This window comes from Erpetoichthys calabaricus, chromosome 4 (genome assembly GCF_900747795.2).
Source record: "Erpetoichthys calabaricus chromosome 4, fErpCal1.3, whole genome shotgun sequence".
NCBI classification, from domain to species: domain Eukaryota; kingdom Metazoa; phylum Chordata; class Cladistia; order Polypteriformes; family Polypteridae; genus Erpetoichthys; species Erpetoichthys calabaricus.
In genome coordinates this window covers 213,450,112-213,475,216 of record NC_041397.2, presented here as the reverse complement: position 1 = coordinate 213,475,216, position 25,105 = coordinate 213,450,112, and the positions used below count along the sequence as shown (strand labels likewise).

The following is a 25,105-nucleotide window of genomic DNA, read 5'->3' as shown; positions in this document are numbered from 1 at the left end:
CTGCCGCCTTCAACAGCTTTGTGCCGCACGGTGCTTCGCATACTTAAAAGCCAAACAGCCCTATTGATTTGTTTGCTTTTCTCTCTTTTTCTGACATTCTCTGCTCCTGACGCGCACTCCTTTGAAGAGGAAGATATGTTTGCATTCTTTTAATTGTGAGACGGAACTGTCATCTCTGTCTTGTCATGGAGCACAGTTTAAACTTTTGAAAAAGAGACAAATGTTTGTTTGCAGTGTTTGAATAACGTTCCTGTCTCTCTACAACCTCCTGTGTTTCTGTGCAAATCTGTGACCCAAGCATGACAATATAAAAATAACCATATAAACATATGGTTTCTACTTCGCGGATTTTCACCTTTCGTGGGGGGTTCTGGAATGCAACCCCCGCGATGGAGGAGGGATTACTGTGTATATCGCAGATTTTTTGCTGGTTCGCGGATTTCTGCAGACAATGGGTCTTTTAATTTCTGGTACATGCTTCCTCAGTTGGTTTGCCCAGTTGATTTCATACAAGGGACGCTATTGGCAGATGGCTGAGAAGCTACCCAACCACAGCGTGTATTACGTATTAAATAAAACTCCTCAAATATATTGTAAGCACGGGGGCTGTTCGCACCCCTAGAGGATACGGCCGCTCCTTAAAAAACGCTGAAAGATTACCTTCACATTGCTCTCTTCTTTGCTGGGCTTACATGTGGCTGCTTTGTCAAGCGATATGCTTCCTGCATGGTGCTTCGCATACTTAAAAGATCAAACAGCACGTATTGATTTTTGATTGTTTACTTTTCTCTCTCTCTTGCTCTGACATTCTCTGCTCCTGATGGAGGGGGTGTGAACAGGAGGGCTGTTCGCACCCCTAGACGATACGGATGCTCGTCTAAAAATGCTGAAAGATTATCTTCAAATTGCTCCCTTCCATGCAGCTGCTTTGTCAAGCGACATGCTTCCCGCACGGTGCTTCACATACTTAAAAGCTCAAACGGCACGTATTGATTTTTGATTGTTTGTTTTTCTTTGTCTCTCTCACTCTCTCTGACATTCTCTGCTCCTGACGGAGGGGGTGTGAGCAGAGGGGCTGTTCGCGCACTGGCCTAGAGGATACGGACACTCCTCTAAAAAATGCTGGAAGACTACCTTCACATTGCTCCCTTCCTTACAGCTGCTTTGTCCGGCGGTGCTTCGCATACTTAAAAGCTAAACAGCCCTATTGATTTTTGATTGTTTGCTTTTTTCTCTCTCTCTCTCTGACGTTCTCTGTTCCTGACGTGCACTCCTTTGAAGAGGAAGATATGTTCGCATTCTTTTAATTGTGAGACGGAACTGTCATCTCTGTCTTGTCATGGAGCACAGTTTAAATTTTTGAAAAAGAGACAAATGTTTGTTTGCAGTGTTTGAATAAAGTTCCTGTCACTCTACAACCTCCTGTGTTTCTGTGCATATCTGTGACCCAAGCATGACAATATAAAAATAACCATATAAACATATGGTTTCTACTTCGCGGATTTTCACCTTTCGCAGGGGGTTCTGGAACGCAACCCCCGCAATCGAGGAGGGATTACTGTAATCCCCAAGGGGAAATTCACATACTCCAGCATCAGCATACTGAAAAACAATATTAAAGAGTGATAAAAATGCAGGTATAACAGACAGTAACTTTGTACAGTGCAACCTCAAAATACGAGGAAAGTATGAGCGAAAAATTCAGATCTAAATACGAGCATTGGCTCACGTAACGAGCCACGAGCCAGGCTGTGGGTATAGCTCGCGGCTTAGCGAGGGGGCGTGGTAGCTGTAGCGAGCCGCAGGGCGATCTGCGGTGTCTGTGTTTCTCACCTAAGTGCACAGGTGGGAAACTGCCCACATCCATGATTTGTCCTGTGGCTGATGGGCTGCAGCTGCCATGTCTTCCCTGCATATATAGAGAAGCGCGAGCCGGTTAAGGGGGAGAAGAAGTAAAAGAAAAGAGAGGAGAGGAGAGGAGAGGAGAGGAGAGGAGAGAGAACGGAGGTTGCAGGAGGAGGCACGAATCCACAGCAGTAGGAAGTCGGTGCGGGAGAGCGAGCGAGTGCAGGCTCGCGTGTAGCTGAACAGGCGAGCCAAACAGCTGAAGCAGGACGGTGTAGAGAAGGTCAGCTGCATTAAGTGTCTCGCCTGTTGCAGAGCCCGCATGGGAGAAGCAGGTGAGACGCTAACAGAGAAGAAGCCCTGGGGATTGTCATCTGTTTTTTGAAGACTGCTTCCTGTTGACGTTTTAACCTCGTTTTAAAGGATTGTTATTCTTATGTACTTTAAACCTCCACTTCACAACTGTTTTAAGGATTATTTATTTAAAGATTTATTGAATGCTCTACTGCACTTTGGACACCTGTTTTGATTCTTTTAATAATCAGTTATATTATTTACCAGTGTTATTTATTAAAGTTAGACTACAGTATATATAATTTATCAGTGTTATTTGTTAGGAAAATTGATTTTTATGTTAATATATTTGGGATGCGGAACAGATTAACTGGATTTCCATTATTTTCAATGGGGACGTTTGTTCTAGATACGAGAAATTCGCTATACAAGCTCAGTGCTGGAACGAATTAAACTCGTATCTAGAGGTTCTACTGTATAATGTTAACGTTTACTCTCCCCGGGTGGAATTGAAGAGTTGCATAGTGTAGGGAAGGAACGATCTTCTCAGTCTGTCAGTGGAGCAGGACAGTGACAGTAGTCTGTCGCTGAAGCTGCTCCTCTGTGTGGAGATGACACTGTTCAGTGGATGCAGTGGATTCTCCATGAATGACAGGAGCCTGCTCAGCGCCCATCGCTCTGCCACGGATGTTAAACTGTCCAGCTCCATGCCTACAATAGAGCCTGCCTTCCTCACCAGTTTGTCCAGGCGTGAGGCATACCTCTTCTTTATGCTGCCTCCTCCCCAACACACCACCGTGTAGATGAGGGCGCTCGCCACAACCGTCTGATAGAACATCTGAAGCATCTTATTGTAGATGTTGAAGGACATTAGGTAAGACTGAAGCCTTTACTGCACTACATATTGTAAGTATGGCCTAAATAAGACTATGGACACTGAATGAGTACAAAATGGCACACCATATCAAATATCACTGAAGGATAGAGCAGAACAGTTACTATGAACAGTAGCTATATGAAGATCATTCACAACCTTTACCAAAGCAGTCTCAGTTCTATGCTCATCTTTGAAACCAGATGCTCCAGTATCTTAGTTAAAAATGGAAAGTTGGAAATAAGGTCTATAATTAGAGAAATTATCATAATCTAGGCCTTGCTTTTTTTAAGACTAGTGTGACAGCAGCCATTGATACAATACCAGATACAAGAGACATATCACCAATATCTGCTGTATGAGTACATAAAACAGGCATACAGGCCTTGACCAAGGCAGTGGGCATTGGCCTTGTTGAGCAGCTCAAGGGCTTAAGTTTGTTTACAAGCTCAAAGATAAAGACAGAGTCGACATGAACAAATATATCAATTTTGTGCTCAGGACTGCTATCAGCCATAAATGTCACAGAAAATGAAGGTTTAGTTATAGTGGTGGGTGGTCTAAGCTGTTGAGGGATGGAAAATAATTTTAGAATATTTCACAAATATTAGACAAAGATGAAACTGTTGAAACAGTTCATGGTTGTAAGAGTTTATGAATGGTGGAAAATATAATGTGGATTTCACTCACCATTATTTTTAATGTTATAGAAATATATAGTTTTAGCTGAAGAGATTGCTTGCTGGTATAAATCCATGTGCCCTTTAAAAACTTCCACATGTATAGCAAGGCCTGTCTTTTTATAGAGATGTTCTAATTGCCATGCTATGCACTTTCACAGTACATAGTTCACAGGTAAAGAAAGGTGCTGAATGGGTAAACGAAACAATGCATGATTTTAAAGAAGTAGAAATTTAATCAAATAATCAATTAATGATCATTTTTACAATTTAATACAAGCATATACTTAAATGAAGTTGTAACAATGGATTATATTAAAAATGTAAGGAAAAGGACTGAAGGTAACTAAAGGATTAACTAAATGCTTGGGCACGTGAGGCTTTTGCTTCATCTAGAGAAGCCACCAAGATAGTTGCTAAGATAAAAATGAAATAAATGTGTAATGAACACCCCTATAAAAAGCGAGGACGAAATAGTGAGAAAGCCCAAACGCCCCTATTATGAAGTGGTGATAAGATCAGTGGGAAAACCCACAGGACACCTCTACTATTGAAGTTATGTTCAGAATGATGAAAGAGTCGACATGTATACATTCTGCATATTAAGAGTTAGATTACGTGATGTACAGTAATCCCTCGCTATATCGTGCTTCGCCTTTCGCGGCTTCACTCTATCGCAGATTTTATATGTAAGCATATTTAAATATATATCGCAGATTTTTTGCTAGTTCGCGGATTTCTGCGGACAATGGGTCTTTTAATTTCTGGTACATGCTTCCTCAGTTGGTTTGCCCAGTTGATTTCATACAAGGGACGCTACTGGCAGATGGCTGAGAAGCTACCCAACTTACTTCTCTCTCTCTCTCTCTCTTGCGCTGACTTCCTCTGATCCTGACGTAGGGGGATTGAGCAGGGGGGCCATTTGCACACCTAGACAATACGGACGCTCGTCTAAAAATGCTGAAAGATTATCTTCACGTTGCTACCTTCTGTGCAGCTGCTTCGTGAAGCGACATGCTGCACGGTGCTTCGCATACTTAAAAGCTCGAAGGGCACGTATTGATTTTTGATTGTTTGTTTTTCTCTGTCTCTCTCTCTGCTCCTGACGGAGGGGGTGTGAGCTGCCGCCTTCAACAGCTTTGTGCCGCGGTGCTTCGCATACTTAAAAGCCAAACAGCCCTATTGATTTGTTTGCTTTCCTCTCTCTTTCTGACATTCTGTGCTCCAGATGCGTACTCCTTTGAAGAGGAAGATATGTTTGCATTCTTTTAATTGTGAGACGGAACTGTCATCTCTGTCTTGTCATGGAGCACAGTTTAAACTTTTGAAAAAGAGACAAATGTTTGTTTGCAGTGTTTGAATAAAGCTTCTGTCTCTCTACATCCTCCTGTGTTTCTGTGCAAATCTGTGACCCAAGCATGACAATATAAAAATAACCATATAAACATATGGTTTCTACTTCGTGGATTTTCACCTTTCGTGGGGAGGTCTGGAACGCAACCCCCACGATGGAGGAGGGATTACTGTATTAGATAAGGTGATGGTAACAGAAAAGTATGAATGTGGATGTGAATTGTTTTCTTGATTGCTCACTCCATGGACTGAGACATTTGTACAGTATCTATGTGCAAAAAAGGAATCATTCTGCATTTTCATCTGGTATCTGAGAATGATTTATTTCCACAACATGACTTTCTTAAGTTCAGATGCTGCAACATTATTATAACAATAAACCAACTGATCAACATTATGATGATGTAAATCTAATAAGTCCTTTAGAAAAGAAATATTGATATGTTTTACATTTCTGAAAGATTTACTTTTGCAGGGGTTTAGGCAAATCAATTGAAACATTAAACTAGACTGCCATGTGGTAAGATACCATAAAATCCAAACCTGTTAAATTAAAAGGAGATATACCAGAGTGGCAGACCAAATCAAGATTATGGTCCTTTTTGTGAGTGGAAAAATTAATATGCTGACATGAATTAAAGCAGTCAATTAAATGCAAAAAAAAAAAAACAGTTCCAAATTTGTTATTTGTACGGTCAACACAAATACTGAAGTTACCCAGTACAAGAACAGCATTCCACATTGAACAGATACCAGCATTTCAGAAAATTCATAAAGAAATTCTGAGGACAATTTGGGATGGGTGGTGGTAGATAAGTATACTTAACATAAGCTGGCAATCAGAGACCTTAAAAGCTGCAAGTCCACTACCTTGATCGTCTGAACGAGTTTTGTCTACAGTATACATGAATAGTCTAAGGGAGTAACTTCATTAACGTGCTCCTAACCTCTCTCTCTCTCTCTCTCTCTCTATTGTCATGTTTGAGTCATACGGATTTTTATCTACAGTAAAATAAAATCACATAAAGACAATGATAAGCATTACAAAGGAAGCAGTTTTCAGGTTGACGTCAGAAGTGATTGTAGGTTAAACAATGTAACCCCATGGTGCATATCTGAGTCTGCGCAACTACTTGACATGCACTTGTTACACCAAATTACAATCAATCTAAACAGTTTACTGGCAGATTTTATAAAGTTCCTCTGTATTTAAGATGGCAAACAATTCCAAGGTCGCGATGCTATAAGAAATAAGCTGGAACTTAGAACATTAGAAAAATCAGTAAACAAGTACCTTCTCTGCAGCATGTCCACTAAAATTTGCATGAAGGGAGCATGAAAATGAATCAGTCATAACAATGAAGATTAAGATGTAAGTGAAGCTAAGGAGGTCAGATCGTAGACAGCAAAACAAACTAATCACACAAACTCTAAAACTATGGATTAATTCCTTATTTAGTGGAATTAGATACAGATGTACAGAATGAAAGCAGAAAAAAAGTTTAAAAATGCTAACAACTTAAGAAAATTATGGCTACAATCTTGTCAGCGTAACTGGAAGTAAATTATGCAGTGCTACCAGAAAATAAATATTGACCAGGCATTGCTACTGTAGCTAGATTATACAAGCATTGAAATGACTGAAGATCAAGACAAGCTTGTTGGACTAAGGCTTTGACAGCGGGTTAAGAATAAGGGAAATGCTTTATTTGAGTCTGAAAATCGAAACACAGGATTATGAGCAAACTAGTGTTGATAAAACAAATTTTAAGCCAGAATCCCAGTCCAGTCTTAAAAAACAGGAAAGCACAAATTTCTAAGCAACACTATGTATACAGCATACTGGACAATACCATTATTCTATTCAAAGAACATCAGAGCGAGGGAAAAGGCAGTTGATTCTAAGGTCTGAGAAAAATGCTTCAGGAGAGAAGGAGTTGTAAGTGGCAAAACAAACAAACAATTCTCTACGGCTGCTTCCAGCTAAGAATTCTCAGACCCTGCCCATATCTCACAGTCCTGCTGCAATATAAATGGACAGCACAGACATTCCTGACAAACCAGCAAAGAATCTTTAGGCACTTGTGTCAGCACTTGTACTCAGAGTTGAAAAACCCAATCAAAAAAAATATAATTAAACAAGGTAGCTGTTTACATCTTCCTGTTTCACAGGAAGGAGACAGTATACGTTTTAGTCCAAAAGGATTCTTTATTTAGCACAATAGCTTATGTAACAGGTTTTCAGATACACTTTTTCCATATCATAGTATTCTTTCATTTCCTCCTTCACTCCTTTTCAGGCGAGTTTTGTCCTTACTCTATCTATCTATCTATCTATCTATCTATCTATCTATCTATCTATCTATCTATCTATCTATCTATCTATCTATCTATCTATCTATCTATCTATCTATCTATCTATCTATCTATCTATCTATCTATCTATCTTCTAGAAGGACCAGGGGAGAGAACACATCCAGAGCTGTACCTCCCCAAAGGTGATTGATGGCAGTCCCCCTGGGTTGCAACAGTGCCTTGGACTCGCACAGGGCCCCATCGGAGTTGGAGTTTGGTGCAGCCCTGTTGGGTTCCACGGGCGATGCCGGGAGTGCTGCAGGTACTGTTGACACCTATATGGCGGCACTTCCACCACACCCACCCTCTGTGGTGACCTGACACAGCAGCATGTGCCGAAGCCACCCGGTGAAGTAAAAGAAGAACAAAAAAGGAAAAGGCTCACTAAAATGCTGCTCCCACTCTGATGGGGACGACACATGGCGTTGTAGCTGATGAGGGTATTGGCTTGCCAGGAGAAGAGGCCACCTGGAAGAAGCAAGCTCTGGAAAACGGGACCCGAGAGGTACAGTAGGTGCTGAGTAGTGTGCCCAGGGAATGTTGCATGTCTCTCCTGTGTGCCTACCTCTTAGATGGAGACTGACAATCCGTAGGGCAACAGCAGGGTGGACTCAGAGAAGTCGACTGATGAAGACTGGGGCCCGCTGCTCACTGAAGGACAACGGCTCGAGGTGGAGAGTCCGGAGTCTCACCCAAACCAGGCCAATCAGATGAAGGAGGGGGCACAGGGGCATTGAGACATGCCAACCTCAGCTGGGTGCAAGGCAGAGCCGCAATTCCAATCCTACTTTCATTCCTGCAGCTCATGGATGCCAGGAGGAAGGCGGCAATGCTATGAGTGCCATCATCTGGGTCATGGTTGGAGGCGCTGTCCATTCAGGATGCCAATAAATGCCTGGATAGGGCGTCAGTGCAGTGCCTTCCTGCCCCTTTCTTGTTTTGACATTTTAGGGTGGAGCTGTGGACCAGATTACGTCGACTCCCCATCCTAGAGAAGGACGGGCCACTTCGCTATAATGCTCAGCTTAGGTAGGGGCAGTGTGGTGGATGGCCAGGAAGAGGAGTGGAAGCGAAGAAAGAAAGAAAGAAAGAAAGAAAGAAAGAAAGAAAGAAAGAAAGAAAGAAAGAAAGAAAGAAAGAAGCTTTGTGCGTTTCCCACGAGGAAAAAGGAAAAAAAATAAAACATGCTGAACATGTGTCCTGCATCTGTCTATGTTGAGTTTGGGTGGCAGGATCGCCTTCTGCAGGTCACAAAATCTATATCTATATCTATATACATATAGATAGATAGATAGATAGATAGATAGATAGATAGATAGATAGATAGATAGATAGATAGATAGATAGATAGATAGATAGATAGATAGATAGATTATATGAATTTTGTGGTAATTTCTCCACTCCCAACTTTTTTCTTAATTTTCTTTCAGTAATTTTTATTAAAGAGTGGTATTCTTTGTATAAAATGTGCCATGTATATCTTTTTTACATTATGTTCTGAAATGGAATGCATTATTCTAGAAAATGTAAAAAAAAAAAAAAAAAATCCATTGAAATTCTCTATAATTTTCACTCTTTATGATAACTGAATGCAGATAAAAGAAATGCACAAGTTTTCTTTTCAGCATCAAAACCATCATGTTATTTGCTATAAATACTGGCAGAACAATCAATATAATAAGAGGAACTCATTCATACGATTAAATTCTATTAAAAGGAATGACTGCTGTAATTATGGAACACACATTTTTGATATAGTAAGTAGCAATAGCTACTGTAATATAAATGCAGCAAGTGAGGAAGCATCAGCCATTTACAGTCTTTACATTCAGAATATAGTATATATACTACAGCCTTACCTCTACAAGCTGAAATAGGTGTTTAGTAGAGAAGGACAGAATCTATTCTGTAAATGGGTACACTGCCAATAGATTATAAAAACCAAAATCTTTTTTAAAATGAAAATATTAAAGTGAATAAAAGATAAAAAAACCCCTTTCAAACCTTGAAGTACTGTAAATGAAAATGTATTAAAACAGTAAAGAAGTTACTATACTGGCATCATAAGACTGCATTTATCATCCATGCCCATTTCTTTTCAATTCCGAGGTTTTAGATAGTACTGTGTTGTTATCAGATCAGAAATCCTGTTACCATCTTAGACATTGAAGATCCTTTTGCTGAGTTAGATCTTAACAGTTTAAGCTTGCACAATCCCCGCTCATCTCTAGCCTCAGGCTAATATGTTCTGAGTACAGGTTTTCAGCTCCCCAGAAGGCCTAACAAATACTGAAATATCCAAAAAAAGACCCAGAATACAAATTCATCTTTAATCTTGGAAGCCTATTATTAGTTAAAAAAACAAAATACTAGCTCAAATGCTTAAAGCTACTATTGCTAGTGCAGATCAGATTACAAAGACACATGCAGTTACCTTACTAATATATAGCAAAATACAAATTATTTTCAACCCTATAAACAATTTATTGTATCACAAAGACTGTGAAAAGTTATACATGTTTAATTTCAACATTAATCAGTAGATACCTGGTGAATGATCGGGTGGAGAGCACATTAACACTACTCCTTGTCCTTCACGTACAGACACCGCTCCTCTGGCTTTTCCACTGAAGTTCCCAAGATCTGCAACAATGGATCATATGTGTGTTATTAAAAAAAAAAAATCTGATGTGGCCAGCACATGACTTTCTCCATATTTACAACATGATTACAGTACACAGTATGACTTTACAAAAATATAGCAAGATGCAAAAACATTACTACATTTGAAAATTTTGATCTTTAAAAACTCAGAACTCAAGATTGAACTGAAACTTTAACAAGTCATTCTTTTATATTTGTAGTACTAGGGTGTTGTACCGTGTTAGCCATCATGAATGTAGTGACAAGTAGTGACATCTTGCCTGAAGAAGGGGCCTGAGTTGCCTCGAAAGCTTGCATATTGTAATCTTATTTAGTTAGCCAATAAAAGGTATCATTTTACTTGACTTGACAAGTCATTCTTTCAAAGTCCTAAATGAGTATGTGAAATTTTGTGACTTTCTGGGCAATGGTTTAGATTTCCTTTTAAAAATTTTGAATATTTCAAGCTGAAAGTTGAATAGACAGAATTAAGAATTTTATAGGATTTGAAAATGAAAGACTGCAAGATGACTACAACATTTCAGAAGAATCTGTCTATTCTTTTTTGAATTATGGTGTTCATAAAACATTTGTCACAAATACACAGAAATATATTTTTCCAAAAATAAAATATGCAGAAAGTGAAAAAGAAGGACAAATTGTCAAATCTCATCCATGATGTTCAAAACTATATTGAGATTTTTGAGCAAATTCAATGTTTGCCTTATAATAATTAAACAATAAGCTCAGTGACTAAATCCTAGAAAAGAAAGTTCAAAAGATAAGAATGAAAGGAAAAAAATAAATGATTCACTACTGAATTTTAAATAAAATTCAAAAATACATTATAGACCTTATTGGAATTAGCAAATTATTAACCTGAACAATTTGCTGTATAATTTTATTTTCTAAGGGATAATATCTGGGTTTTCCTTATATAGCAGCTTTGGTCCTGAAAATTGTGCAAGTGTCAGTACAGCAAGTTTCTGTTAAGGGTTAATGAAGCCATTCTACAGATAAAAATATTGCATTGCAGAGGAATGGCTATATTTACCTTCATTAAAAATATGTAAAATATACAGCACAGTAGGTTTAGATTACTTTTTGATATACTGAATACAATTCAGCTATTTTAACACAATTTTGTTGTAAAATATGTGCTCAGTGGGCAAATGGGGTACCTTGGAATTTTTCAGATAATGAACTGCTCAACAAGTCAAAGCCATTTCAAGCTGAAAGGCAACACCAATGGAGAGTGGCTTGTGAAACACAGAGGAAAAAGTACAAAATTAAAGATTTACAAAGCTTTGAATGTAATGTGGCAGTATACACCAGATACAAAAACATTAGTACATCATTATGGACTTTTCACAAATGACAATGTCACATATGCATCAACAAAGAACTACTGTGCAAGGACTATTATGCATTTGGTAGTGCAGTGTTTGGAAATAGAATGTTGATGAGAATGCTGGAGACTTAAATGGCATTTGCAGATTAAAATGAGCAAAGAAACAGGTGGGCACAGCATTGGCTCTAAAACAGGCACATCAAAATACTCAACCAGCTGTTCATTGACAAATAAGAGGTATGGTGGTTGATGGCCTAACAAAGTTAAATTATGGTCAGCAAAAAATAAGAAGGTGCTGTTGTAATGGTTTAAGCAAACATAAAAAGAGGAAGCAGGGGTGATAGCTCTTGTAGTTGATGATTCATGCTGGGGAGAGGACCAGGATATGGTGGAAACTGAATAATCGTATAGTAAGTCAAGAATGCAAACCACTACAGCCAATGTAATGGTGTAGGATGAGTTTATATTGCATGCATTAGTAGCAGATATAAGTTGGAACACCACGGGATGTTTCAATATCATTACTGATGAGGCACACCTCTTTAAAGCAGCAGGGCACTAACCAGCACGTGGAATTTTTAAAATGGAGCATACTCTTGCTACAACAATGCAAATTCCCAGGAGCACTTAGTTCTAAAAACATGACATTAAATTTGGTTTAATACAGATGCATCACTAATCATCATATTTCAATCATTCACAAAAAATTGACGTGGAAAAGTTTTATTTCTTTTTAAAAGCCATTCTTGTAATATTAACTATTCATTAATCCATGTATTCATTATCAACCCCATTCAATCCAGTTCAGGGTAAGGGGCCAGATGCATAACCTGTAACATTCAGTACTAAGCAGGAATGACCATGGGCATAGATGCTGCACTGCAAAAAATGAAATCTTAACAAGCCAGACAATCTTGAAAAGAGATAATAGATCTTGTTTTTCTTATTTTAAGAATAACTGACTTGAGTAGATTTGTATGTGTAACATATATAATCTCATTTTTAGAAAATTTAACAAGTTAACAAGTTAAACTTTCTCACTATATTGGCAGATAATTTTGCTTGATTCTAATACCTTTTTCTTGTTTTTCTTGTTAAAACAAGAAAAAGGTACTAGAATCAAGCAAAATTATCTGCCAATATAGTGAGAAAGTTTAACTTGTTAAATTTTCTAAAAATGAGATTACAGTATATATGGGGCGGCACGGTGGCGCAGTGGGTAGTGCTGTTGCCTCGCAGTTGGGAGACCTGGGGACCTGGGTTCGCTTCCCGGGTCCTCCCTGCGTGGAATTTGCATGTTCTCCCCGTGTCTGCGTGGGTTTCCTCCAGGCGCTCCGGTTTCCTCCCACAGTCCAAAGACATGCAGGTTAGGTGGATTGGCGATTCTAAATTGGCCCTAGTGTGTGCTTGGTGTGTGGGTGTGTTTGTGTGTGTCCTGCGGTGGGTTGGCACCCTGCCCGGGATTGGTTCCTGCCTTGTGCCCTGTGTTGGCTGGGATTGGCTCCAGCAGATCCCCGTGACCCTGTGTTTGGAAAATGGATGGATGGATGGAGATTATATATCTTACACATACAAATCTACTCAAGTCAGTTATTCTTAAAATAAGAAAAACAAGATCTATTATCTCTTTTCAAGATTGTCTGGCTTGTTAAGATTTCATTTCTTGCAGTGTGTACTCACAGTCATTCATATAGGGCCAGTTTAGAGTCACTTTTTGAGCAAACAAACCACGCAATGTGGGAATAAAACCAGAGTAGCTTGGAAAAAACACCTAGATACAGAGAACATGTAAAATCCAGGAGGGGTGAACTCAGAAAAGGATTTTAACCCAGGACTGTAAAGGTGTGAGATGACAGCAAAAACTACTGGACTACCATGCTGGCCAATTTCATTCAATGCCAGAAAACTAATTTTTATTATTTCTGTTCTAATGGATTATACTATCAAACCAGCAGCAATAACACATGCATTTCAGAACAGGTCATCTACTTGAAGCTAAGCATGTCAGGCCCGGCCAGTACTTGGATGGGAGACCATCTAGGAAAAGCTTAGGTTGCTGCTGAAACTGGTGTAGGTGGGGGCAGCATGGGGACGCTTACCCTGTGGTATGAATGTGGATCCCAATGTTCTAGTGCAGTGATGGGGACAATGTGCTGTAAACTGTCCATCAGATGAGACGTAAAACCGAGGTCCTGACTCTCGTTGGGCATAAAAGATGCCTGGGCATCCTTCATAAAATAGAGGGTGTATCACAATTTCCATTCTGGCACCCTAATCATCCCCTGTTTGTAATTGTCTCTCTCTCTCACACCACTTCACCACCTAACCTCTAGTGGTGTGGTGAGTGTATTGGTGGAAAAATGGCTGCCATCACATCATCCAGGTGGATGCTAGCAGTTCTCCACTCACTGCAGTGCATTGAGTAGTGAGAAAAGTGCTATATAAATGTAAAGAATTATTATTATTATTATTACTCAATTGCTCATTTATGTACAGGCACCATAATGGTTTTGTAATAATGGTCATCCTATATTGGTAATCTAAAGATTCTTGCAATGGTTCTTGTTGTAGAAAATGTACAGTATATTATTAGATTGGCTAAAAGGCAGACTAGATATCCTGAATTTGCATGGGCAGTACGATATATCAGACACACCTTAAGTTTAATAACTTAATCTTAAAAAAATGATCTTTCCTGTATTTTAGATGTGACTAATTGTTAGTGCAGTGATTTATGCAGACATTTCCCCAAGCATATTATCTCTTACTAGTTATACCATGTACCATATTTAAGATGAATGTCACCAGCTGGGAGCACTGTTAGTCGTGTCCTAATGCAGTCAGCAACAAGATGTCTTGTTTTAGTTATATATTCAGCCCGTGGAAGATCACGTCAAATGCAAAAACACAGCTCTCAGACAGAAGACAGCCATCCAAACCTGCCCAGTTAAGAAAGCAAAAGTTTAAATTATGCCATTTTAGACAAATTATGCAGCAGCTGCAAGTAAGGCTGTCATTAACTTCTTCTTTCTACTGCTCCTGTTAGGGGTTGCCACAGCGGATCATCTTTTTCCATATCTTCTTGTCCTCTGCATCTTGCTCTGTTACACCCATCACCTGCATGTCCTCTCACACCACATCCATAAACCTTCGCTTAGGCCTTCCTCTTTTCCTCTTGCCTGGCAGCTCTATCCTTAACATCCAATTCCCAATATATCCAGCATCTCTCCTCTGCACATGTCCAAACCAACACAATCTCACCTCTCTGACTTTGTCTCCCAACCTGAGCCAATCCTCTAATATACTCATTTCTAATCCTGTCCATCCTTGTCACACACAATGCAAATCTTAGCATCTTTAACTCTGCCACCTCTAGCTCTGTCTCCTGCTCTCTGGTCAGTGCCACTGTCTCCAACCCATACAACAAAGTTGGTCTCACTACTGTCCTGCAGACCGTTCCTTTCACTCTGGCTGATAACCATTCCACCCTGCCTGCACTCTCTTATTTGCCTCTCTCCCACAATCCCTGTTACTCTGTACAGTTGATCCCAAGTGTTTAAACTCATTCCTACTGATCTTCATTCCTCTCCTCTCTAGAGCATATCTCCACCTCTTCAGGGTCTCTTCAACCTGCTCCCTACTATTACTACAGATCACAATGTCATCAGCAAACATTAGAGTCCAAGGGGACTCCTGTCTAATCTCAACTGTCAACCTGTCCATCACCATTGCAAATAAGAAAGGGCTCAGACCTGATCCCTGATGTAATTCCAGCTCCACACTGAATGCATCCATCACTCACCACTGTCACACTTCCCTCATACATATCCTGTACAACTCTTACATACTTCCCTGCCACTCCCAACTTCCTCATACGATACCACAACTCCTCTCGAGGCACCCTGTCATATGCAATTTTTTCTGGTCTTCTCTATACTTCTCCATCAACACCCTCAGAGCAAACATTGCATCTTTGGTGCTCTTTCTTGGCATGAAACCATAATGCTGCTCACTAATCATCATCTCCCTTCTTAATCTAGCTTCCACTACTCTTTCCCATAACTTCATGCTGTGGCTCATCAATTGTATCCCCCTGTAGTTACTACAGCTCTGTACACTCCCCTTATTCTTAAAAAATCAGTACCAGTACACGTCTTCTCCACTCCTCAGGCATCCCACTGTCATCTCTCCTATATACCTCCATGCTTCCACAGGTATGTCATCTGGACCAGTGGCCTTTCCATTCTTCATCCTCTTCATAGCTGTCCTTACTTCCTCCTTGCTAATCGGTTGCACTTCCTGATTTACTATCTCCACATCATCAAACCTTCTTTCTCTCTCATTCTCTTCAATCAGCCACTCAAAGTACTCTTTCCATCTGCTCAACACACCCTCCTCGCTGGTGAGTATGTTTCCATCTTTATCTTTTGACACCCTAACCTTCTGCACATCTTGCCCAGCTCGGCCCCTCTGTCTAGCCAATCGTTACAGGTCCTTTTCTCCCTCCTTAGTGTCCAGCCTCTCACACAACTCAGCGTACGCCTTTTCTTTAGCCTTCGCCACCTCTTTCTTCACTTTGCACCTTATCTCCTTTTACTCTTGTTTACTTTCTGCAACTCTCTGACTATCCCACTTCTTCTTCACCATTCTCTTCCTTTATATACTGTCCTGTAATTCCCCATCCTATTCCACCACCAGGTTTCCTTTTCCTCCTTCTTCTGTCCAGATGTCATGCCAAGCACCCTTATTGCTGTCACACTTACTTCTTCTGCTGTAATTGACACAACTTTTTGTTCCTAGGGTACACTGTCAATCACTTCATCCAACTCACTTCTGAAATCTTCTTTCTCATCCATCGCACGCCTAACTTGTGGGGCATATGCACTAACAACATTCATCACCACACCTCCAATTTCCATCTTCATAATCATTACCCTATCTGACACTCTTTTCACCTCTAAAACACTCTTGACATAATGTTCCTTCAGAATAACCCCTATCCCATTTCTCCTCCCATCCACATCATGATAGAACAATTTGAATCCACCTCCGATCCACCTGGCCTTACTCCCTTTCCATTTAGTCTCTTGCACGCACAATACATCAACCTGGGCCTCAACCGATCTGGCAAAACTTTATACTGGATGTCCATCCTAAAGTAGCCCTCTCCATTTTTCTGGGTTTGGGACCAGCACGAAGAAACACACTGGTTTGTGCATCCCCTGTGGCTGGGTTTAGGCTGTCATTAACACTGCTGACTAATTTGGATAAAGAATTTTAGAGTTTAGGGTTGGCTGTGTATCTTTTTTTGTTTGTTTTCCTTGTGGGTTAGACGTATAATGTGTCATCTACTTTACACTAATAACACAATCTGAATGACTTTGTAGGACATCCTTTTAGTCCCACTGAGGGCTTTATATTCAAGCAGCATTGCCAGAGATGAAAGTTATTGGTGTGAATTCTATCATCAGAACCATTAGAACAAATTCTTCCCAAGAAAATAAATTATTAGAGATCAAACCTTTCACATCTCTCTGGCTCCCTTCTTTCTCCCATTTTCATATTAGAATCTGGTGCTTTACTGACTGATTACTGATTTTTTTGGTGTTTTCAGATAATATGGTCTAGTGAACTGGAAAAAACAGAAGGGTAGAGACTGAAATTTAATTAATTTTTTTATCTGGATTTGAATGAATACACATAAATCCTGTTGTACTATTAATATTTTATGCTTTATGATGATACTCATAATCAAATGCTATTTTTTGAGAGAACAACAGATTTCTTTGATGATGATGTACTATTTGATTCTAGCAGCATGCATTGAGGAAAGGAATACTGCGAACTGAACTTAACCTGGATTGGTTGAAAACATAAATCAAGTAGTGGATTTTCATTATTTTATTTTTTATGATTACATTACAAATTCCATCAGAACATTTTACCATTAATCTGTTCAGAAACTATTCTGCATTGAAAATAAAACTGAATTTCATCATTTGGTAATGGACATTTTCTAAAGAAAGCAGCAGATCACCTTTTGCAGTCATTGTGGTGAGGATTATTCTACTGTATCTATCCCAGGAACGTGCAGTTCTAGTCAGAATTCAAATCAATTCAGTTCAATTCAGTTTATTTTTGTATAGTGCTCTTCAATGAAAGCAGGCTTGGGGTGCTGTAATATGTTCATGGGTAAGAAGTAATTGCAAACTTTACAGATTACTAATTGCATATGCATAAAGATACAAGTTTGTTTAAAGATGTAGTAAAGCAAAGTGTTCTAAACTGATTTACATAAAGGAAACCTAATAAAAAATGTCTGTTAACACAATTACAGTATTGAACTATGGACAGTTGACAACATGGGACAGAAAATAAACCTCTCCGGTTATACAGTCAATTATAACAGATAAAGAGAGAGAGAGAGAGAGAGAGAAGTTGGGAGCATGCATTGATACAGAGTGTTGCCGCACTCACTATACGACGATCAGGATCCCAAATCAGGACCCAAGCACAGCCATGTAACAGGTGACACCTTAGTCCCAGACTAGTTTGAAAGGAATGGAACAGTGTGGGATTTTTTTACAGTGGCTGGAGTGCCAATCCTGCCACCAAGACACGAGTTTTCCCTGCAAGTTGGAGGACCTGCTTACAGGGCTGGATGTAGGTTAACATCATACCCACGGAGCAATTGCAGGTTAAGGGTCTTGCTCAAGTCAAAGTCTACGTCATATACCTCGAGACATATGCAAGCCCTTGGCCATTCTAGAATAAAACTGAAAATTCTAACACTGTAAACAACTGTAAGCGTTTCAGAAATATACAGAACCTGTATGGATTTAGGTGGAATTTTAATTCTAAGAAATACAAATGTTGTCAGAAGATTTTAAAATAATGTACTTTTAATTGAATATAAATTAATGTTGCAACACAATTGAAAAATATTTTCCTTGTTCAAGAGAATTTTCATTTCAGACTCAGGTGATAATTATATGTATTGCTTATATATACTTTTTCCTCTAAAAAATGCCTCTGTGTTTTACAATATTACTACTCTGTGACTACTATGGTTTACAGTCTTAATACAGTGCATATATAGTTGTCAAATTACGATATTAAATTAGGAGTGTTATTTGCATGCTTGCACTAATAAAAAGGTGCAACTTGGTTACAGTATTGATGGTTGGAAAAGAAACCTTTCTTGATTATATTTGAAAAAATCAAATAACCAAGGTTTGAGATTCTTGAAAAGTAACACTCTTTGAAGGAACTGTAATAGAATAGTTAGGTAATTCCATAATCATATCATTAGTAATAACATAAATATTGTGTTAAATGCAATTTTTATACACTCCAAGTTTTAATTAAAAAAATTCTACTTCATAGCTGACTTTCAAAATTAGCTTGCATTGAGTAAAGCACCTAGAAAACACATTAAAAAAATCTATTGTACACATTTATTTGTTTTGATAGTTTCATAGTGTTGCTTTATGCCTTAAAAGGACATTCAAATCTATGGACTATGACTAAAATGCTGCGAGATAATGAGTAAGCAAGAATACAAGTCTCAGAAGCAATTTAATAAGGTCACCACACTTGCAATTAATATTCTGAAATTATGCAGAGTTTGTAAGATTTTTGTAGATAAAAACATTGAGCTAGCTATATTGGACCTTTAGAAATGATGCCGTATATCCCATTGTCTTCTGTGCACTGCTGAGCTAATGATAATTGCGTCCCTTTGAAATAACTCTAAAAAAATGTTCCTCAAGGGTGCCACACTACCTGCACAAACAGCTCAAAGTATATTTTATGATTAGTATCCCACAGAAATTTTAGCACTTCCAGATCAGCTGCTAGAGTACAAAAGAACAAATCCTCTGAGGCGCTGTTAATTATTATGAGTATATTTAGACATCTGTCTTTAGTGAGTGTTAATAAGATGCACTGCCATTAAATCACTAATACAAATTGCAGTAACAATGCTGAACTTTGTGATATGGAAGTAAACACAGATACTGCTATAGAATATGTGTGGATGCTGTAAGCTCTGTGTAAAGCATATGAGAAATCAAAATATACCACAGTAGCATATTTTAATGAAATTTCAATGCAACTTCCCGTAGAAGAAGTACTAAAAAAACAGAAAGATTGACACTTCTGTCATGACTGTGGTTTAAACTTTAGGTGTAAAGGGAAGAATTTAAAGGGGACACCAGAAAGGGTGCAGTCATGGGTGAATATGTTTACCCTAAACAGAAAGTGACTTGTCTGGGATTCATATCCTGTGTCCATGAGTTGTGAGACAGAAATGCTAACCTCTACAGCATCAAGCCAGCTACTTTAGAAATATTTAACTTTTAATTTGTGTAAATACTTTTTATTTTCAGTGTTGACAGAGTGCGTACTTAGCAATGCATTATTCCGCTCTGGACAGTCCATAGCAAGGCACTATCACTCACACCTGGGTAATTTATGATAGCATATACAATTAACGTGTACCTCTTTGGAAGGTTTGAAGAATCCTGGACAGGATCGACCCTTTTCTCTTGCCAGGCAGGGAAGTCATTATAAAGGAAGGTCAGGAAGGGAGCTGCAATATTCCCAAAAGCATGGCCACAGAAGGATGCTACAGCAGCTACTATGCAGGGGATGATGTCTCAGTTGCCACAGAGGAAACATCACGAATGTGCTTTGGAGACTGGAAAGACAGGACACTGGGGAGCTGCCTGCTATGGGCAGAGAGTACTCCTGTACAGTGGGTAGCAGAATTCTGTCTGGAGAGACCGAGTATGGATGCCCACAGGACAGCATAGGAGTTATGGTCACTTGGGGCTCACAGGTCAAGTTCTGTGGGGACTGCTAGGGGAAGTTGCCAGATATTGACTGCACAAGGACCAAGGTGCTCCTGCCTGACCCAGAAGTGCTTTCTGGAGGCAATGCATTGAGGTGGATGTTGAAAGAAGGTCCTCCACTTGGCCCAGGGAGTCAAAGTCATGAGAGGAAATTGATAACAGTTGACTGGAAGACGTGGAGATAAACAGAAGGAGCAAAGAGAACAACTGACTGTATTATCAGGCCATACTGTGTTGTGTGGATTCCATTAGGACAGTGAAGGAAGGAAGCCTGTAAAAGGTACATTATTTTTAAATAAAAGCACTTAATTTGAAACCTGGAACTGTGTAGGTATAGTTGTGTCTGTGGGTTTGGGTTGCTGTTATGCCCTCTACAGGCCACACAGGATACTTGGAAAGAAGTGACATGGTGTTGGAAAGATGGGAAAAGTAGGTAGGGAGGGTTTGTAAAATTAATCCTAGCTTAAAAAAATACAAGCAGTGACACTAGGGGCACTGCCAACATGGGATTTGGGAATTCAGAATTTAATTTCTTGTATGTGAACTCCTATCACTTTATATGCAGTCCCCTAGGCTGCTAAAGAGCAACATACAGTATTCCCTGGTTACGTAATATTATACTTCCTCAAAGGTTCTCAGGAAGGCAGTTTATCTGGACAACCACAGTACAGGCAGTCCCCGGGTTACATACAAGATAGGGACTGTAGGTTTGTACTTAAGTTGAATTTGTATGTAAGTCGGAACAGGAACATTATTTTAATAAATACTATTGTTGACCGACTGTAACCAAGTGTTCTGCCAATGAATGATGGAGTTTCACCTCTCCCTGACCTTTTTATTATTTCTACTTTATTTTCAATGATGTTTTTTCTCTTCTTTACTGTATCACCAGCACTTGCATCAGATTTGTGTTTCAGAGACATTCTTGAAGGGTGAAGACAAAAGGTTAAGATGAGCTCTTCTGCACAGCACTGTACACGTTATTACAGCAGGAAGGCACCAGTCGTCAACACTTCTGATGTACTGACAAGAGACAACTTCCTGCGATGTGCGTAACAGTACAAGCAGGCTTGCTATTGAGAATGAATGGGGGTGGCGAGGGGCGGTTTATCACAAAACCCATCTCACAGTCACCTCCACTACAGTATGCTCTCTGCAGTGTCCCTTACCGAGAACGAACACGGTGCGGCCAAAGGCGGGTAATGAATCGCCCAATTCCAATTCAACAGGCAGCCATCCGAGGCACACTACAATGCTACCCACGCCGCCCCGTTCAGCCACAACCGGGTCACCGCTTGCAGCATTACCAGCCGTGTGTGCTGGGCGGGCAGTGAAATGTCCCCCTCTGCTCCATTCAGCCTGCGTCCAGTCAGGAGCAGTAGCTGCAGCGGCGTAGTGGACGGGCAGTGAACCATCGTCCTGCACACGAGCAATAGTCAGTGACTATGGACCATGGGTCACCGCTTGCCTCCGGGGCTGCCCGAGATACACTACACTCCGCGAGCAGCGAAATCGCCCCCCTCCAGTCTCCGCTTGCAGCATCCCCAGGCCGAAGATGACGGAGTGGCAGTTACTGAGGCGCATGCGTCGTAGCTGTGTTCTCGTTCGTAAGTCGGATGTCCGTAACCTGGGGACTACCTGTACAAGATTATGGTCCAGCAGGGTTAATAAAGGGACTAATCATACAATTTCAGGACTTTGCATCATCTGGGAACATGCAAATACTTACTGTGGAGTACCTGGAACAGGTAAAAGGCTAGGGATTAAAAGCCTCTGCACAACAGCACTGCTGACGTCATAGGCAGAAAGCCGGCATTTAGTAAGGGCTCAACGGGCAAGAAAAAGCAAGATAGACCACAGTGTGAAGAAGATGTTTGCTCTTCTGTTAAAGAAAAGTGAGGACTAGACTGTTTGTGAGAAGCAAACCATCTACCCCATATAATAGGCTGGGGCACCTAGTGTATATATAAGGAGGTCTTGTGAGACATATGGCCTTCAATTATTTACCTTTTATTATCTTTTGAATTGGCTCAGTTCAATTATTTTTTTCTCATTTTCTTTTTTAACACTTTAGACTTCCTTTGAATTTCTTTGGGTTTGGGGGATGGCTCAAAGGCACTCCATGGAACAGAGAAGCAACCCTACTAACTACTGTGTCACCATGCTCTCTCTTATTTTGTAACAATGAAGGAAACTGCAGTATGCAGATGAATATGGATCTTCTATTTTAATAATTAATTCCACACATAAAAAAGAATTTATTCAAAATTAAAATTTCAGGAAAACAGGGAGCTCACTATATCTGTGTATTAACAACATTAACCTGAAATCTACAAATGACTTGGAAGCTTCAGTTTTCAAAGGCAACAATATAGCTTCTGCCCCAGTTTAAAAATAACATAAAAAATTTAGTTTATTCATAAATTAAAATAAATGTATAATATATGATAATAATCTCCTCTGTAATACACATAAGGGATTCTGTGCAATTGAGATAAATAGGCCAGTAAAGCTATAAAGAAATGAAGGGCTGAGAAACACAAGGTTATTTAAACGAATAATTTCGGAACAGAGCATGTTATGATGCAAGTTAGAAACCTATTAAAAAGACTGGTATAATAATATTCTGAAAAGCATAAAAAGGCACAATTAATTTTAGAATATTCATGCCGTAATAAATAGGTAATTCTTACACAAGTGAATGGCTACAAGGAGGACTGGTGATAAGCTTAATGAAACCCACAGTGTTTAACAACCGCTTACATAGCCTTGAGAGACTGAGATAGGGTTTGCATGAATATTAAGGTCTACAAGGATGATGACTGTATCATATTAAACTGCCATGGATGCTGACAAGTCACCCGTTTCAGGGTGGGGGAGAGACGATGATGAATACATACAATAACTAATACTACAGGCACAAAAAGATAAAAAGCCATATAATGAATGCATAGCAAGCGTAGGTTCTTAAAATTGTTCAGTTCCAGTAAAAGAAATTTATTTGGTTGTCTGGGGCACATTTTTTTAATAAATTGAAACCTGAAATATTTCCTCGTCAAGGTTTATAGTACTTTAAATTACAAAGGCACAGTGGGGGATATGCAGGTTATATCATTTAAACACTGCATACTGTTAAATTATTAAATAATGTGTCCTTTACTGTGCTACTCTGATCTAAAAAATTCAGTTCAAGGTTTATAGTTCCCCAGGGAGAAAAAAACATACAATATGTATGGTGATAGTGCAGATCCACATATTAATCCTTTAAAATCTGGCATAGGTATGGAGACTGTCTGCTGCTGGCAAGGTTCATACAAAAGGAGGTCTTGAGTCCAGGGACTTTAAACAACCCCATGTGCACTAACTGTTAAAATATTCTTGAAAAGTTAAAAACCCCAACACAGGCTGCTGTTTTTTCACTAAATATGGTGGATGGAAAATGAAAGAAAATACAAAGAGCAGTCTGGCCTCTTCATGGGCTGAATTTAATGATAATAATATTAATTATATATTTATTTAATAGGCACCTTTCTTAACACTCAAGGTCACCTTACAATGAAATTAAACAACATTAATAAAATATAATAACAAAGGGGACGATAAAATCAAATAGCAATAAGGAAGAGAGGTAGTAACAAACATACAAAGATAACAGGCAGTAACAGTGTTAGTAACAGTGCTCATAATTGGTACGCCAGTTTGAAAAGATAAGTTTTGCGGGAAGTTTTAAAATGTGTTATTGAATCGAATTGATGGATATGAGAGGGAAGAGAATTCCAGAGTTGAGGAGCACTATGAGAGGGCGCTCGAGCTCCCATAGAACAGAGTTTGATGTGCGGTACAGAAAGTAGGGCTGCAGATAAGGATCTGAGTGAGCGAGAGGGAGTGTAAGTCTGGAGGAGATCAGTGAGAGCAGTATTTTGTATTGTATTTGGTAGTGAACAGGGAGCCAGTGAAGTTGAGAGAGAATAGGTGTAATATGTTCAGTGGATTTAGAACAGGTTATTATCCTAGCAGCAGAATTTTGAATAAGTTGTAAGTGATGGATAAGTTCTTGTGGGATGCCAGATAAAATAGCATTACAGTAATCTATACGTGAGGTGTCTAGGGCATTAACCAATACTTCAGTACTGTGTTGCGTAAGAACAGGAGTAAGTCCAGAAATATTTCAGAGATGGAAGAAGGCAGTCCAAGAAACATTACTTATATGGGAAAAAAGGAAGATACTGTCTAGAATGACGCCCAGGCTCTTAACCTAGGAAGAGATGTTTGCATTAATGCTGTTAATTAAAATAGAAGAATGGTTAACCTTAACAAGTGTAGATTTAGAACCAATGAGGAGCACCTCAGTTTTATTGTTATTTAATTGGAGAAAGTTGTAAGTCATCCATGACTTTATGTCTTAGAGACATGCCATAAGAGTATTTGGAGGGAAAACAGAATTGTATTTAGTGGATAGACATAGCTGTGTGTCATCAGCGTAACAATGAAATTTAATACCATGGTGCCGAAAGATATTACCTATTGGATAGATATAAATTAGAATAAGAAGCGGCCCCAAAACAGAACCCTGTGGAACTCCCTAAGTAACGACTGTATTCTCATATTTAAAGCCCTTTACTTGAACAAATTGTATCCTATCACTGAGGTAGGAAGAAAACCATTGGAGGACAAGGCCACAGATGCCAAAACTAGCTAGTCATTTCAAAAGTATATATATGAATGGAACATTTGAAATATGCGATCATTGTTAAGGATATTTGGATCTAAGCCAGGTTTTTTTCAGAACTGGAGTAATTGAGGCCCTTCTTATTGAGAGGGGGACCGTGCCTGTAGTAAGAGAAAAGTTAACTAT

General features: G+C 39.3%; 1 protein-coding gene across 4 annotated transcripts in view; it reads right to left on the bottom strand.

Moving 5' to 3' along the window:
* Positions 1-25,105, bottom strand: part of cntn5 (contactin 5) — a 1,396,083-nt gene that overhangs the window by 512,014 nt on the left and 858,964 nt on the right. For all 4 annotated transcript variants that reach the window (XM_051926456.1, XM_028800281.2, XM_051926458.1 and 1 more), the window contains one exon: positions 9,949-10,044. In XM_051926456.1, the coding sequence (XP_051782416.1) occupies positions 9,949-10,044 (96 nt within the window). The remainder of the gene's footprint in view (positions 1-9,948; positions 10,045-25,105) is intronic.